Source organism: Phocoena phocoena, chromosome 16 (assembly GCF_963924675.1).
Source record: "Phocoena phocoena chromosome 16, mPhoPho1.1, whole genome shotgun sequence".
Taxonomy (NCBI): Eukaryota; Metazoa; Chordata; class Mammalia; order Artiodactyla; family Phocoenidae; genus Phocoena; species Phocoena phocoena.
The window spans coordinates 5,697,305-5,714,784 of NC_089234.1; the positions used below are offsets into that span (position 1 = coordinate 5,697,305).

General features: G+C 45.9%; 1 protein-coding gene across 3 annotated transcripts in view; it reads left to right on the forward strand.

Moving 5' to 3' along the window:
* C16H10orf90 (chromosome 16 C10orf90 homolog) overlaps positions 1 to 17,480 on the forward strand; it is a 231,691-nt gene that overhangs the window by 136,736 nt on the left and 77,475 nt on the right. For 2 of the 3 annotated variants that reach the window (XM_065894516.1, XM_065894518.1), the window contains exon 3: positions 12,610 to 12,701. In XM_065894516.1, the coding sequence (XP_065750588.1) occupies positions 12,610 to 12,701 (92 nt within the window). Of the gene's footprint in view, positions 1 to 4,069; positions 4,206 to 12,609; positions 12,702 to 17,480 lie in introns of those variants that run through there. The other variant, XM_065894517.1, reaches the window with a different exon arrangement.

Consider the following 17,480-nt stretch of genomic DNA (forward strand, 5'->3'; position numbering starts at 1 on the left):
ATCTCCAAGCATGGGATTTTTCCTTGAATGCTGGGGTCTTGGATATGGTCCCGTGACAGCATCTCTCTCCCCAGACCCCCGATGTGCGGTGCGTGGCCGATGGCTCCTATGATGGGAGACTTACAACTTGGAGCTTCAGACACCGCACGGACCTCCTTTGTCCAGCTCATGGCAGAACGTGTAATCATCTCTGTGGGCTCCTGCCCCAGGCTCCAGACAGGCTCTGGCCAAGGCAGCTGAAAGCACCAGAAGCAAGAAGCTCCACAACCCCACCAACAAGAGTTGCGTCGCCCTCACGAAGGAGAGGAAGTCCATTCTGACATCTTAAGAAAATGTCTCGGTGGCTTGTTTGCAGAATGAGCCCTGAGCTGACAGCTTCTCCTGGTCTGTCTGGAGCATATGTGGCTTTGCGGCTGGGCCAGACGTGGCTCCAGGTTCTTCTGCAGGAGGCTCCAGCGACGCCCCATTTCTCTTCTTCATGTGTCGGTTGTGATCCAGCGCTGGGCTAAAGGCACACAATCCACCCCTGCTCATCCTGCAGAAAGCTGCCTAGATAACCAGCAGGTGATCGGGACCCCACTGCGGCCTGGATCTCAACTGGGGGGACCTGGAGGGGGGCAGAAGCGGTCACCTCTGAAATCAACCCACTCCATGACGTTCAGTACAAGGTAGCGATGATGCTTGTTCGGTGAGCTCGATGTTCCTTGAAGAAGAGAGGGTGTCACGATGCCATTTTCCAGTTTATGAAAGAAGCAAGCTGAAGTGGAGATGCCACTCCCACACCCCCTCCCTCAAATGTCCCCAGTGCCTCACGGCCCAGCCAGGTGGCGTCCTGGAGGCCACGCATGTGACATGACTCCTCGTGTCACGGATGGGGAAGCTGAGCCCAAGAGGTGCTGAGTGGCTCAAGTCACAGTTGCACAGTGTCTCAGATGCTGGTCTGGACTTGTCCTGCTGAATCGTGCTGTGTTAGGACCAAAAGAAAGGAAAGATCCTCCTCTCTCCGCCTCTCCCACTGCTGCTACTTGCTGCCCACACCCAGGCCCTCTGCTTAGGTGAGGCTGCAGTTCCCAGAAAGTTCAGAAGCCCCCTCGCCCCCCTGCGCAGGCCCTGGTCTTCTCTGACCTGGGCTGCCTCCCAGCTCACAGAGTCCTTTCTGGAGGGGTGGGGGGTCGGGAGGTGGCACCTTCTTTCCTTTTCAGGTTGGAGCCCATGTTGAAGACGTTTGGATTACATGTCAGAGACAACCTGTGCTTAACTGCTTCCCCCTGTCAAGGGCTTAAAACAAGACCTACTCCTTCTCCCCATGCATGTGGGTAGGAAGGGAGGAAAGGATAGTTTTTTTTAAGATGACTACTAAACTTATCTACCCATGTGGCTATCTCTTTGCCATATGTACCCCTCAGAAAAAGACTCTAGTGATTGCTAAGAAAATGTTGGGTTATATGACCAAGGCAGGACCGCAGAATGAAAGGCAGAAGACAACCTGTAGAAAGAACTGAAAGCAGGGACTCCAAGTGATATCGGTACAGCCACGTTCACAGCAGCGTTATTCATAATAGCCTAGAGGTGCAAGCAACCCAAGTGTCCATCGACAGATGAATGGCTAAACAAAGTATGGTCCATCCATACAATGGAATATTATTTACCTCTTTCAATTTTTATGCAAAAAACTTTTTTTTTTGCCTGTGCCATGCAGCATACAGGATCTTAGTTCCCTGACCGGGGATCGAACCCGCTTACCCTGCGGTGGGATCATGGAATCTGAACCGCTGGGCCGCCAGGGAAGTTCCTATTCACCTTTAAAAGGAAGGAGATTCTGACCCATGAAACAACGTGGATGAACCTTGAAGACATCAGGCTGAGTAAAATAAGCCCGTCACAACAAGACAGACACTATAATTCCGCTCATCTGAGGTCCCTATAGTAGTCAGATTCATAGAGACAGAAAGTAGAATGGCGGTGGTCAGGGGCTGGGGGAGGGGGAACCGGTTATGGCTTAAGGTGGACAGAGTTCCAGTTCGGGAAAATGAAAAAGTTCTGTGGGTGGATGGGGGTGATAGTTGCCCAACACAGTGTAGATGCACGTGCTTAATGCCACGGGACTGGACACTTAAAAATGGCTAAGATGGTAAATTCTGTGTTTTGTGTATTTTACCACAAGTAAGGGAAGGGGGGAAGCCTATAAGAGGAAATAATCCAATCCGTGTTGCATTGAAAAAGGTCTCGTGATGCGTCTTATTCCTTCATCGGACTCTGAGCTCTTTAAAGATGGGAACTCCTGTGCTCTATTCATCTTTGTTAGCCCAGCACCTGGCCTAGGTCCTCAAAGACGTCAGATTTCCAGTAACTGTTGGCAGAACGGAAGTTGTGGCGTGACCCCCGCCAATGCCGCCCATGTGAACGGGGCCTCGCGGTTTAGAGGAGTGACGCATGCGCGCGAGTTGCGCCCGGTGGTTTTACTCGGTCCTCCGGGGGGACCCTGCTCCTGCCACAGAAAGGCAGACCCCAGAGCCGTGCCCGGGCACCAAGGGCAGAGGCACGGTGCCTCCAGTTCCGGGTGTCTCAGAAATCAGCTAGAGCCCAAGCAGACAGAATTAGCGCGTAGGTATTTATTCATTACTGGGCAGGTCTGTATTATACTCCATCATTTTCTGGAAGAGATGAAAATTATGTAAAACTGCAGCTAATAACACGTTCCATTTTTTCGGGGGGGGGGGCCCGATGTTGACAGGCAGTGTGCTGGGCCCGTGAAAACTTTTCATATTTCTCAGCCCTTCCTTTTGCCCCTTTAACTGAGGAGCAAACAGCGACAGAGTGAGTGAGCTCCTCTGACACCCAAACCCAGTCTGTTGCGTCCACTTTCTCAAGCTTCATAGGAGAGGTTATCAGATCCTACAGATTCTGCTCCATTTCTACCTTTTCTACCTGTGCAGTGATCATTAATAGTGCAAACTCTCGGCTTGAAGCTTATTGGACAGGTGATGATTGGCAGGTTACTTCAACCAGGCTCAGCTTTCTCATCTGTACAATGGGGATAATAATTGTGCTCTCCTCCAAAGGTCATTCTGAGTGTTAAAGGAGATAACCTTTGTATCCAATATCTGTCTTGCTGTGATCACACAATAAATTTTAGCCGTGATGGCGTAATAGTGACACGGACCTGACTCAAAGCCCCTTGGGGTTGTCCAGTGAAATTTACATTGTCCTGGTGTTTATGAACCAACTTACAAAGGTGCTGTCCACTTATATAAAGACCCATGCTATCAATGCCTTTGACCTTGGCTGCTGCAAACGCACCCTTAGTTTGTGATTCTTCTGTGCCAGAGTCATCTTTAGCCCAGGCTTTATGGTCCAATGAGTTCTCCAGCTCATTACTTGCTTCTTTTATCACAGTTTGGCTGGTTTTTATCTGTGTTATTAATTATAAGCTACCTCAAACGTGATTGGGTATACATTAGAAAACAATATTCATTATAATTTAGTGTCAAAGGTGTTTTATTCAGTTGTAGGAATTGATCATTCTTATAATAGCTTGTATGGTAAACAGACTGCTGTGTTGCCCAATTTTCTAGATAAGCCGGTTTGCAAGAATTGGTAACACATAGTACAAGCAGGGCAAGCAAATTAACATTGTGGTGTTATCGGAATGTATTTTAATACTAAGGGAACATTTCCACAGTAAAAATGCTGCCTGGCAGGAGAACCAGCATCAACAAAACAAGGTGAAAAATAAAACAGTAAAAGTGAGAAGTTGAGGGGAAATGTGTATCTGACTGTAGGCAGTAGTTCTCTGTGTATCTGACTGTAGGCCGCAGTTCTTTGTCTCACATCACACAGTGCTGTGCAGAAAACTTTAATGGTTGTGCAAACGTGTTTTACTTGCTAACAAAGCCTCAGAAATAAATGTCAGAGTGATGATTGCTATTCCTGCTCAGGAGAAATAGCACAGGGTGGACTCTCCACCCCCTCCCCAGTTGCCATGGAAACATTCTGGTGACTTCATCACAGGTAGAGCATTTGGAGGTTCTTCAGGCCAGCATGGAAGGTGGGAGCCTGACTCATTCTGAGAGGAATTACAGATGTAAACTGTGGCCGACTTTTCTTTCCTTTAGCCGAGCGCATCCTTGTCATTAAAAGACCTTTGAATCTAAGTAAAATGTCTTTGAAACATCAGTGGAATATGATCAGACTGTCAGAGGAAGGTATGTTCTGATTTTTTCCCATAGGTGGCGCAGTGGTTGAGAGTCCGCCTGTCGATGCAGGGGACATGGGTTCGTGCCCCTGTCCGGGAAGATCCCACATGCCGTGGAGCGGCTGGGCTCGTGAGCCATGGCCGCTGAGCCTGCGCGTCCGGAGCCTGTGCTCCGCAACGGGAGAGGCCACAGCAGTGAGAGGCCCGCGTACCGCCAAAAAAATATATATATATACGTATATAATTTGTTCGTTCAGTCAACACTCAGCAAATGTCTTCAGCTGGCAGGCACGGTACTGAGCACTAGGCGAAGGTGATGATGAGACGTCCTCCAAAGGCCTCTGTCAACCTGGGGGACAGACTCAGAGCAGACGATTACAGGACAGCGTAGTGGGGACACACAGTGATGCCAGCCTGTCAGGGAGCACTGTGCTGGGTTGAATTGTGTCCCCCCAGAGACGTGTTCAAGTTCTAACCCCCAGACCTGTGAATGGGACCTTATCTGGAGATGGGGTCTTTGCAGATGAGGTCATAATGGGTTAGGATGGGCCTTCAATCCAGTGACTGGGGTCATTATAAAGACGGAGGGACTTGGAGACACAGATACACAGGCCGTGTGAGGATGGAGGTAGGCCAGTAAGGCTGCCACAAGCCAAGGAATGCTAAGCGCGGCCAGCAGCCACAAGGAGCTAGGAAGAGGCAAGGATGGATTCTCCCCTGGATTCTTCAGAGAGAGCACGGCCCTACTAACACCTTGGTGTCAGACGTCTCACCTCCAGAACCGTGAGAGAATAAGTCGCCATTGTTTTAAGCTGCCTTGTTTGTGGTCATTTGTTATGGTAGCTCTAGGAAATGAATACAGGTGGCAACACAGGTTGGAAGGCATGTGGGGTGGGGGCAGGCCTAGGATCCCTTCTGAGAGGAGGTGATCTTGAGCTGTGCAGAGGAGTTAGCCCCCTGGGAAAGTGGGGCAGGTGTCATCCAAGGCCAAAGTCACAGAGACGATGAAGCAGCCCCATCCAGGAAGGAGAAGGAGGCTTGTTTTAAGGATTTCTATCCTGATCTCCTTTTTAAATTCTTTTTTGGAACTTGGGAGAGATTTTATTAGAGAATAATTAGAGAATTATTTCATGGAAATAATTTTACTTAATAGACTTTTAAACTTCAAAGTCTTTGGATTATTTCTTTTTTTTTATTTATTTATTGAAGTATAGTTGATTTACAATGTTGTGCTAATTTCTGCTGTACAGCAAAGTGACTCACTTATACGTAAACATACATTCTTTTCCATTATGGTTTTCCACAGGATACTGAATATAGTTCCCTGTGCTATACAGTAGGACCTTGTTGTTTATATATTTTATATACAGTAGTTTGCATCCGCCAATCCCAAACCCCCAGTCCATCCGTCCCCTACCACCCTCCCCCTTGGCAACCATTCGCTATGTGTGTGAATCTATTTCTGTTTTGTAGATAAGTTCGTTTGTGTCATATTGTAGATTCCACATATGAGTGATAACGTATGGTATTTGTCTTTCTCTGTCTGAATTACTTAGTATGACAATCTCTAGGTCCACCCACGTTGATACAAACGGTATTATTTCATTCTTTTTTGTGGCTGAGTAATATTCCACTGTATATATATACCACATCTTCTTCATCCATTCATCTGTGGGTGAACATTTAGGTTGTTTCGATGTCCTGGCTATTGTGAATAGTGCTGCTATGAACATAGGGGTGCATGTATCTTTTTGAATTATAGTTTTGTCCAGATATATGCCCATATCCTGGTCTCCTTGAGCCCCAGCACCCCACGCACATGGGCTCAGATTGTTATGTGTATATTTCCCAGGTCTTGTTCTGGGGGGGGAAATGTATCCCTTTCATTAGAGTTTTCAAAGGAGCGTGTGACCTTCACAAGGTCACAAACTGGCAATGTCAAGGGGATTTGGGAGTACCTGACGGGAGACAAGGCTGGTGGGGTCCCCACTTGATTGTGACCTTGCTGAGACCAGGCAGTTCAGGGAAGATTAAGCTGATGAGATGTAGCAGAGCCTTTTTCATGAGATAAATCAGGACTTGGGTGTTAGCTGGACATTGGCAGTGAAGGAAAGGGTGGGTGTGGAGGGGGCACCTCAGTTTCTATTGTGCGTGATGGGAGGATGGTGACCACTTGCCAAGAAAATGGATATGGGGGAGGAATGGGAGGGGAAGGAAGGGGAGGGGAAGGAGGAGACTGCAGTGGCAGCAGCCTGAGGGGAGTTGATTGGTCCCTTTTTGGAAAAGCTGAGTTTGAGGGGCCTTGAAGGCAGCTGGTTCTAAGGGCTGGTGCCCACAGGTGAGGTCTGGGTCCTTCCTTGGCACTGATCTGAGATTTGGTAGGAGGACCCAGAGGGAGTCAAGGAGAGAACCCACTAAAGAAAGGAAGACACAGTAGCCAAGAGGGAGAAGCTAGTAAGAAGACCCCATTGTTCCAAAAGTCAACCGTGAAAAGATGGTCCGGAGGCACCGACTGGTTAACAGGGTGAGATCTCACAGAGGTGATTAGCTTAATTCAAATCTGAAAAGTGATTGTCTCTCAGAAACATCTACTTAGAATATTAAGAAAGGGGTATCGTTGAGGGCAGGTGAAAATACCGAGTAAACCTTGCTTCCTATCAGACTAGAAATGAGGGAAGCGTTTACAGTCTATGAAGCGGGAATGTGACTGTCCCATCTCTGTCCCTGATACACATGATAGAGATATGAAAACAAGCAGGCTCTGTGTACCAGCGAAGGGCTGGGGCGTTCATTATTTACACACGACTTTGACGGATGGGTTCATTAGTCAGTGCGTGATGTGGCTCGTCGGCTATTTTTGTATAGACAACTCAAGCCATGCTAGGTGCCGCACGGGAATTGTACGCAATGCCTTACCTGTAGCCCAGGCTTCACGCACATGCTGCTTGCCATTTCCCGGATTTGCTGGATTTCTCTGCTCTTACACTTTCCCTTAAGCCCTTTCCACTTTTCTCTTTTGCCTCTGCTTGGGCTGCAGCGCCTTCTCCCACCCCACGTCCACTTTTGTCTAAATCCACCCCATCCCACACCTTTCCGGGGTCCCTTGGCTGGCAGGGCTCTCCCGGTGGCTCATTGGGGCCAGAAGTAGCCAGACTGTGACTTTCTCTTAGAGCTGTGGGAGGGGACAGCCTCTCACTGCCTTTGCCGCTATGTCCAGCCCGGGGCCTCCATCACCCTGAGCGCGGCATAAACTCCCGCTCAGATGGATCCCATCCCTGAAGCACTCTTCCCTCCGGGGAGGACATTGGGTGCCAGGAGAACCTTGGTCAGTACCTCATTGCTCAGTTCATGTTGTTCTGCGCTTGGCCTCCGGGAAGGCCTCCAGGGCAGGAGTGGCTGCGGAGAAATGTCTCAGGCTGGCGGAGACAGAAGCAGTTCCATCTTTCCAACCGTCACGGGAGAGAAACCCTCATCAGACGGGCCCGTGCACTGATACTCTCCCCAGACACAGAGGGCCCTGAGCACCGCACACAATCAATTCTTTAACCAGCCATGAGTGGGCGGCTCACCAGGCTGAGTTTTCGTTGGCTTCAAACTAAGAGCCTGCTGCCATTCCTCATGGCTTCGTTCTAATTGTAGGCATTGACAAGAAGCCCCATTTTGATCCCCTGGGTGTGGTTTTCTAAAAGCCGTGGGACGATGGTAAGTCAGAAGCACTGCTGTCACCTTCTAGGACCTAAAGTCACCATCCGTACAGGAGCTTGTTAGTCTAAGACCAGCAGTGTTCTTGGACTTGAGCTGCATGGAGTGTCCTAGAAGGCTTAGGAAAGCCCAGAAGGCTGAGTCCCGCGCCAGAGTTTCTGAATCAGTAGGTCTGCAGGGCAGTGGGTGGGACCTGAGAATGTGCGTTTCTTTCCTTTTTTGTTTTTTGGCCGCCCCAGGAGGCATGTGGGATCCTAGTTCCGTGACCAGGGCTCGAACCCACGCCCCCTGCAGTGGAAGCACTGTGTCCCAACCACTGGGCCGCCAGGGAAGTCCCTGCATTCTTTTAAAAAAACATTTTTATTTTTTAATGTTTTTATTGAAGTATAGTTGATTTGAATGTTTTGGGTATACATTATATATATATATATATATTTTAAAAATATATATATATAAAATATATGTTCTTTTTCGGATTCTTTTCCATTGTAGGTTATTACAAGATATTGAATATAGTTCCCTGTGCTATACAGTAGGACCTTGTTGTTTATTTTATATATAGTAGTGTGTATATGTTAATCCCAAATTCCTAATTTATCCCTTTCCCCCCGTTCCCCTTTGGTAACCATAAGTTTGTTTTCTAGGTCTGTGAGTCTATTTCTGTTTTGTAAATAAGTTCATTTGTATCACTTTATAGATTCCACGTATACGTGATATCATAGGATATTTGTCTTTCTCTGCCCAACTTATTTTACTTAATATGATAATCTCTAGGTCCACCCATGTTGCTGCAAATAGCATTATTTCAGAGAATGTGCATTTCTGACAAGTCACCCCGTGACGCTGAGGCTGCTGGCATGGGGACCCCCGTTGAGAGCCCCCACTACTAGCCAGCACCGTGAGCTGGGACTGTGTTGAGCTTCCAGGAAGCAGAGCCTGAGGCAGGGATTAGGGGGCATGAGGGAGGGGGTGCTCTTCAGGACAGGACCACGAGAGAGCGTGAGGCCTGATGGGGAAGGTGCTGAGGAAGGATGGGTCTCAGGTGCAGTCTGGTTTACGCTCTGGAACAAACAAGAGAGTTACCCTGGCTTTTGTACCCCTCAGAGTCACCGCTGGCTGTGGCCAAGGTGCAGAAAAGTATAGCCTTTGTCGAGGATGGTTCTCAGAGACCAGCAAAGCCGTGAGCCTCTGACTGCTACTCTCCCAGCAGCCGGGGGCAGCAAGGCAACGGGGCAGGGCAGGAATAGAGTCAGCTCAGTGTCCTAGATCCATAGCAGGGAAACTGGAGGCCCTGAAGTTATGTAAACTACACAGAGGCACACAAGTATTGTACCTGGACTGCCCGACTCCTGTGACGAAGCCCTGTCTGTCCTACAGGTGCGCAGGGCCCACCCACCCTCTGCCAGTTTCCTTTTAACTGGAACCATTTCCCGATGCAGAGTGCAATTGACTTGCCGGCCTTGGGACAGGCACCTGCCCCTGAGAACTCTGGGAAAGACCAGCTCGCACTGTGGAGAGAGGGAGCAGACTGGCCTGGCCACCTCCTGCCCTTGCAGCAGGATCTCTTCCAGAAACCAAGGTCAGGTGCCATGTGTCCTGGCTTCTGCAAATTTCTGTACTGGGGACACCAATCCCAGACACTGGAAAATGCCCAAACTCCTGTCAGTCTTGTTCTCGGTAACCTGCCCCAAAGGTCCACTGGCTTTGCCTTACTCAGAGATGCCAGGGTAGGGCCACCCAATAGAGGGGGGGGGCTCTATCAGTAGTGACAGTTATGTGGTCAGGTGGGAAGGGACGGGGAGGCGTTACCACATGACAGGCGCTCTGCTACGTTCTTGATATTTGTCATCACGTGATTCCTTGTAACCCCGCTAGGAGACAGGTCTTGTGTTTCCTCTGACACATGGGAGAATGAGACTCTGACAATTTAAGGAACTTGCCCCAAATGACTTAAGTGGCCCAAATGGTTAGTGTCAGAGAAGGATTTGAATCAGGGTCTTTCTTTCCCCAAAGCCTGTACTTTTAACCATTCTGGTAGCGCCCCTCCTGAGGCCCCTCCTGAGGGTGCCTAATTGATCACGCATCCTCGTGCATGGCTGTAGTCACACCTCAGTTTTGCTCAAAAACACGCTCATAAATCTAAGTTACAACTTTGCCATTTGTGTGAATTCCCACACACAGTTAAAAAAATTTTGAATGTTGCAATCATGGGGTTCGTAAGCCTTTGATTCCTTTCTTTCAGTTAATGTTGCATTGTAAGTACTTTCCCATAGTGTCATCATTTTAAAGGCCCTACATTCCAACCAATACATCTACCTCAGGTTCCCCGACTAGGCTGTGATGGGCGTAATAATGGCCCCCCGAAATATGTCCACGTCCTCGTTCCCAGAACCTGTGAATATATTACCTTGCGTGGCAAAAGGGACTCTGCAGGTGGCATTGAGAACCTTGAGATGGGAAGATTATCCTGGATTATCTGGTTGGCCCAATCTAATCACAAGGGATGTGATGATGGAAACAAAGCTTGGAGTGATGTGGGGCCATGAGCCAAGGAAAGTGGCAGCCTCTAGAAGGTGGAAAGGCAGGAAATAGGGTCTCCCCAGCCCCTCCCACAGGAGTGCAGCCCTGTCGACACCTTGATTTTAGCCCAGGGAGACCCATATTGGACTCTGACCTCCAGAACTGTAACATAATATGTTTGTGTTGTTTAAGCCACTAAGTTTGTGGCCATTTGTTACAACAGTGATCAGACACTCATACACGGCCCCTGCTTGTCTGATGGTGGCAGTCTCCCTCCTCCCTGCTAGAGATGATGACACTTCTCCATAGCTAACGCTTGTTGCATGTTGTTATAATCTGGGCATTGTGCTACGGGCTAGAGATTTAGGTCACTTATCCTTTGTTAAGGAACTCTGTGAAGTAAGCACCACGATCTCCATTCCATAGCAAGGAACCAAGGGATGCTGTGTCACTTGCCCAAAGTCTCGCATGTAGCTAGAGACCCTGGGACTTTGTGGCCTGATTCCAGTGAGCACGGATGCCTTGGTCCTGCTCATTAACAATCATAACCAGGGTCATTTATTGGGCATTAACCCCGCATCCCACCCCAGCCTGAGTACTTTACGTACGTTACCCTTAGTGCACAGATGGCAAGGCTGGGTAGGAGGTGTTATTATCTGCACTTTATGGATAAAGAATCTCAGAGAGGGTGAGCAACTCCCCTCCTGCAGGTAAGCTGAGCTGGGATGCAGACCCAGGCCGGTCTGGCCCCAGGCCTGGCTGACTGTGGAGCTCTTACATGTGGTGCCACAGGACCAGAACCAGGAGATTTCTGTCTTCATCAGCTTTATTGTCAGTTCATCATGTTGTATCGACTCTGCACAGAAATCCATGACATCTTTCAGGTCTTATATTTGCGCTTCACAGGAAGTGATCTGTGCACATCATCTTGGATGACTGTCTCTGTCACTCAATAACGGGGATAGATGGAGACAAGCCACAAGTCTAGGTCGAGCTGACAGGGGTTCTTTTGTCACCCAAGGACAAGACGAGACATAGGCTTTGGACGGGTCCGTGGTAGCCCTTGAAATTGCCATGTCCTGACCCCTTTGCAAACTTGAAAATACTATAGCATATCATTTTTCCCATAAAATGCTTTAAATTTTATCTGAATTCTTTAATAAACCCTTCTCGTGAGTTGATAAAGACAATATACTAATTTAGAGAGGGGCTTTCTTAAATCTCTTCTTTCTCATCACCAGCACCACCCGCTGGGAAAGCATTCTTTGTAGTCTTTGGGAAAATCACTTTCCCCGGAATATCTGCATTTGTGGAAGTGACATTGTGACCCTGGGCTGTGGGGATGGGGCCACACAGACTCTCATCATTACCCCACCTTCTTGTGTTTGACTCACATTCCTGCAATAGCAGCAAGACACCCAGGCAGACGTCCTAATACCACTGGTTTGCCTCACAGACTGCTTTGTTCTTCTACCCAGCTTTCCGCGAGGTGTACATGGCAGGCTGGGTGGATGAGGAAATTCCGTAGACTCGTCCATTGTTTTCAAGCTGGTGGATGGTAGCCAGGACCATAGCCCAGGTTCTACAGTTCTTGGCCCACTGCCTTGTGCTGTTGGATCTGATGATGTTCTCGGCTATCGCTATGGCTGATATTTACATGGAGGGTGGTCTACGGTGTCTCATTTATCCTCACGGATATCATCACAAAATTATCCTCAGATATTCCAAAGCAGTTTCAATATCAGTGTCTGAGTTGCTCAAGACTCCTTCTAAAATGATTGTGTTAAGAGGTTGGATGAAAGTCGATCTTGCAAGTTCAGGCTTACTTAACTCCAGGGCTGTTGAGAAATCCATAGAAGTGATCCTTCTGCCGGGTGTAAACTCAGGACATGGGTGAATGTGTGAGGGCTGAACTTGTTCAGTTATTCCTGAGTCTGGGAACATAAACAATGGTATGGAAGAAGGAATCTTGCAGCCTGTTAAACTAAGTAATAAGGAACTCAGAGCCTCCACGGAGGGGTGGAGTGAACGAGGGAAACAGAGAAGGTTTTATCAAGGGTCAGAGTACACTGGATTCACTATTGGTTCATATAATACTTGAGGAGATGACATTAAATTTTATAGTAAAGTTATATACTCCATTTTATCCTTTCGTATACTAAAAAATAGCAATATTATCTCCCTTTGCCTAGGATTACGGGACAACCAGTACAGTCCCCTCGATCACTTTGCCCTTAAAAATCTCCAGTCTGATGTTCCAGAGAAGAAATCTGACTTCACCGAGGTAACATATGTTTCTAACTTCTAGAGTAGTCAGCAAAATGCAGCTAATTGTAAAACATGATCACCGGACTACTTGTCGTGTGTTTGCATTTTATTTTGTTTAGTCAAAAAGGGAATCAACGCAGCAGAAAATCTAACCATCAATGACTAAGACTTTACGTTGAAGTATGCAGTGTGTATTTAATCAGTCCTTTATAATCTTGACCTATAATTTGTAGATTTGCAGTATCAAAAGAGAGTATCGTGATTGAATCTCAATTTTAAACCAAAATTAATCTGCTGGAGAGAGAGGATGATGCCATTTGGCATTGTGAAGGTGGAGAAGAGGTAATTTGAAATCTTAAGTTACCACAGGCCGTTATAACTGCAAAAAGTGTCAGTAGTCTCATTGGGGGAAGAAAATTAGAGGTCATATTTACAAGATGAAATGTTTCTGATTCTAGACAATAAAAAACTCTGTACACAGTGGTAGTATTGACAATGTATCACATGCCAGGCTCTGTCTAACTGACTCATTTCGTCCTTCCCATGATCCTGGGAGGGAGGTACCATGGGCTCTCCATATCCACAGGTTCTTCATCTGCGGGTTCACTCAACTGCCGATTGAAACTATTTGGAAAAAAACTTCCAGAAAGTTCCGAAGAGCAGAACTTGAATTTGCCACACGCCAGCAACTATTTTCATAATATTTATATTGTATTGGGTGTTATGAGTAATTCAGAGATGAGTTAAAGTATGCAAGAGGATGTGCATAAGTTATATGCAAACACTCTGCCATTTTATATAAAGGACTTGAGCATCCCTGGATCTTGGTATCTGAGGGGGTTCCTGGAACAAATCCCCCTTGGATACCGAGGGACAACTGTACTGTTATTATACCTATTTTGCAGATGAGAAAATTAAAGCTTCAATAGCTCCAGTAGTTGACTTGACCCAAATCTCGCAGCTCACAAGCTGTCTGGCTCCAGAGCTTCTGTTCTGATCTTGCCCTAAAGGGCTGGCATAGACAAAGGCTCATTCCAGTGAACAGAACTGAAAATATGGACTTTCCTGCCTGAAAGAATTGTCTGAAGTGTTACCGTTTACAAGGCATCTCTTGTCTTTCACAAATGAAATTCTGCCTCCAACTTTTGTAATTATAAGAGAGGGTGGAATTGTAAGAATCGATCCTTCATAACATTAAAGTAGCGAGGGTATCTGTAAAAAATAATTTGCCCCCTAAATGCTTATCTTAGGTATTATCCTTTGATTTAGCTTTGCGTTTAAGAAAGTTCAACATTTCCTCAGAGACCCCAGGCCTGAAATCTCACATGATGGAGAAAAGACACTATTCTGGGACCTGAGACTTAGTCATCAATATTTAAAGCCATTTCTATGTGGAACACGGAGCTCCCTGTCTGAAGATGCAGAGACGGGTAGCACTAATTAATGTGTTCCCTGAGAACAGGAGCAGAAAGCCCAGGTTGCAGGGAGGGAATGAGTTGCAGGAGCCGTGGACCATCGAGAACCACCCCTGGCAGGAGATGCCCCGTTAAGAAGGGGAGGATAATGTGAAGGTCAACTGCTCCTTTTTTTTTTTAAAGAAAGATACCATCTGAAGGTCTTTCCCATCTGTTTTTCACATTGAGCTGGTAAAGTTCAGCATTTTCCTGTTGATGTTAAAATTAATCAGTTCGGTCATTAATGATATAGATCTTTGGGGCCATGTGGCTGGGTCTCTGTAACGCGCACACACACACACACACATTCACGTATCACACTTGGTTATTATCTATGACTGAGTTAACGCCCAGAAACCATACCTTCTAAACATCTGCTCTGTAGTGATCTGGATCGTCTACTTTGATCAAAGCAGCAGTGTGACTTTCACATTTCCCTCCTAACTTTGAGCTTCTAAAGCTTGTCCCCGTGTGTTTGTTATAAGGATGCTGTAAGATGATGAAACACTCCAGATGGATGCCCTTCCTTTGTAACTGCCGTGAATCTCTGCCTCTCCTCCAGAGCCTGCACAAGACTGATCACTTTTCCTTTCAAATTCATCGAAGCCATAGAAGTGATATGCAGGCACTTCTTCAGCCAAGTGATTACTTAAAAGGAATGAAATAAGGAACAGAGTGTTCTTTTTTAAAAAACAATGTTTAAATTTTCCCTATAACAAAAATAATGGCAACTTCATACAGACACTTAGGAAAATACAGGAAAATAGAAATAAGAAAATATTTATATATTTCTTTCCCTTATTTTTCCCATGCATTTTTAAACATAAGACTGTAATGTATATCAACATTTATAGCTTTCTTTTATTATGTAACGTTCCATCACTGGCAACTTCCCATATCATTTAAATTCTTTGTAATCTTTATTTATTTATTTATTTATTCTTTTTTTGCGGTACGCGGGCCTCTCACTGTTGTGGCCTCTCCCGTTGCGGAGCACAGGCTCCGGACGCGCAGGCTCAGCGGCCATGGCTCGGCTCACGGGCCCAGCCGCTCCGCGGCACGTGGGATCTTCCTGGACCAGGGCACGAACCCGTGTCCCCTGCATCGGCAGGCGGACTCTCAACCACTGCGCCACAAGGGAGGCCCTGTCATCTTTATTTTTAATTTCAACAGAATATGATGCAGTCATGCGTGCCATGATTTACTTGCCCAGTCTCCTTTTAAAATTCATTTAGATTCTTGCCAGGTTTTCACTGTAATACATTACACTGCATTGAATCCTTTGGATTCTAGTAAGTGTGTGGAAAGATAAAAGTTGCAGGATGGAGAGGGGGAAAATCTCCAATTTTTCTTTTTTTAAAAATTTTAATTAATTTATTTATAAATTTTTATTGGGATATAGTTGATTTACAGTGTTGTGTTAGTTTCAGGTGCACAGCAAAGTGAATCTGTTACATATACATATAGCCACTCTTTTCTAGATTCTATTCCTATATAGGTCATTACAGAGTACTGAGCAGACTTCCCCGTACGATACAGTAGGTCCTTCTTAGTTATCTATTTTATATATAGTAGTGTGTATGTGTCAATCCCCGTCTTCCAATTTCCAATTTTTCCATTTTGTCTTAAAACCATCTTTCCCTGTTGTTACATACCGGAGTGAACCCATACATTTGAAAACACTCTAACATTCAGGATGAAATACCACTATGTTGGCAGATTACCTAGTGATGGTGATACTAGATCAACCAAGTGGGAGTAAGCATGCTTGCAGCTAATGCAAAGGTAACTTCAGTTTGTATCTGTGGAGAGATAGGACCAAAGGCTCCACTGGCAAACACAGTTGTACGCTGCAGAACAGCTATGGAAAAGGGAAGAACTGTCTCATGGAGAAAAATACAGGTTTCAAAGCTATAGATTGGATTCAGTGCTTATCCTTTAGAGAAATAAATTGCTACAGGAATGGAAGCATCCTAACTCCCGTGGTTCAGGATATGATTTGCCTGATCATCTGCTGTTTATCTCTCTCTTACTTCAATTTATGAAAGGGAGTCCTTCTTAGTAATATGGCTTAAAGCATAAATATAAAGTTAAAAACAGTCAAAATGAATAGAGCCATGAAAGCAGTTACCAGCACTACAAAATCGTGCTTGAAACATTTAAAAGAAATCAATATCTTAAAGCAACATTTATGAAAGAGAGAGTGTACAGAGGTAGTGTTGTGTGGTGTTGGTCAGGACATGAATGGTTTACTACAAAAGCCAGACACAAACCCCAACTCTTTTCATCTGACCTCTCTCTGACCTTGAATGTTCTAAATACAAGATTATTTGTCTAATCTTAAATACAAGATTATTTTCTTCCTTTCAAATCAAATCTTACATCAGTCAATTTTATTTTAGATAAAAGACATCTTTTTTTTCAAAGCCACGTTCAGTTATCAGAGGACAGATGGAGTGACACCTTGAATAACTTAATTGGGGAAGGTATTTGATATAAAAGATGTGCTTACTTTTTAAGAAAATTTGTCCTGTTTTAAAAGTAGTTGGTGGATAGGAATATCAAGTAGCCCCTCTGCCTCATCTCTTTCTTGGTTTCCCAGCTCTAGAAGAAGTGCAGGACCCAAAGTGATGTCGTGTAGTCTGTTACGGACAGAATCGTGGCCCCTCAAATTTATATGTTGGAGTCCTGACTCCAGAACTTCAGAATGCATATTTGGAGGCAGGGTCTTTAAAGAGGTGATTAAGGTTAAGTGAGGTAGTTAGGTAGGATGGGCCGTAATCCAATACAACTGGCGTCCTTATAGGAAGAGATTAGGACATAGACACACGCAGAAGGAAGAAGATGTGAAGACACAGGGAGAAGGCTCGGAGGGAACCAACCCTGCTGACACCTTGATCTTGGACTTCTATCCTCCAGAACTGTGAGAAAATAAAATTTCTGTTGTGTAAGCCACCCAGACCGTGGTACTCTGTTATAGCAGCCCTGGCAAACTGATACTGATTTTTAAGAGGTTAGACCTTATCTTTAGTTATTTAGTAGATCTCAATGAGAAAATAAAATTTCATAAATAGAACTTCCCATACAAGTGTATGATATAGATTGAAGGGCAAAGAGTGCAGTGTTTCCTTTTTAATTTCTCTCAGTTTATTGGTGGGGGCTTTTGTCAAAGCTGAGTCTAAACACCTGAAAAAACTCAGCAGAATTTAACCTAATAATCCCTGGCCTGGCAATCTGATGACGTGCTTGATGTTATGTCTGGTCTGTTAATTCCACGAGTGCAGGAAGTTCCCGCAGCACCCAGCACAGAGCCTGGCACATAGTAGGTGCTCAATAAATAT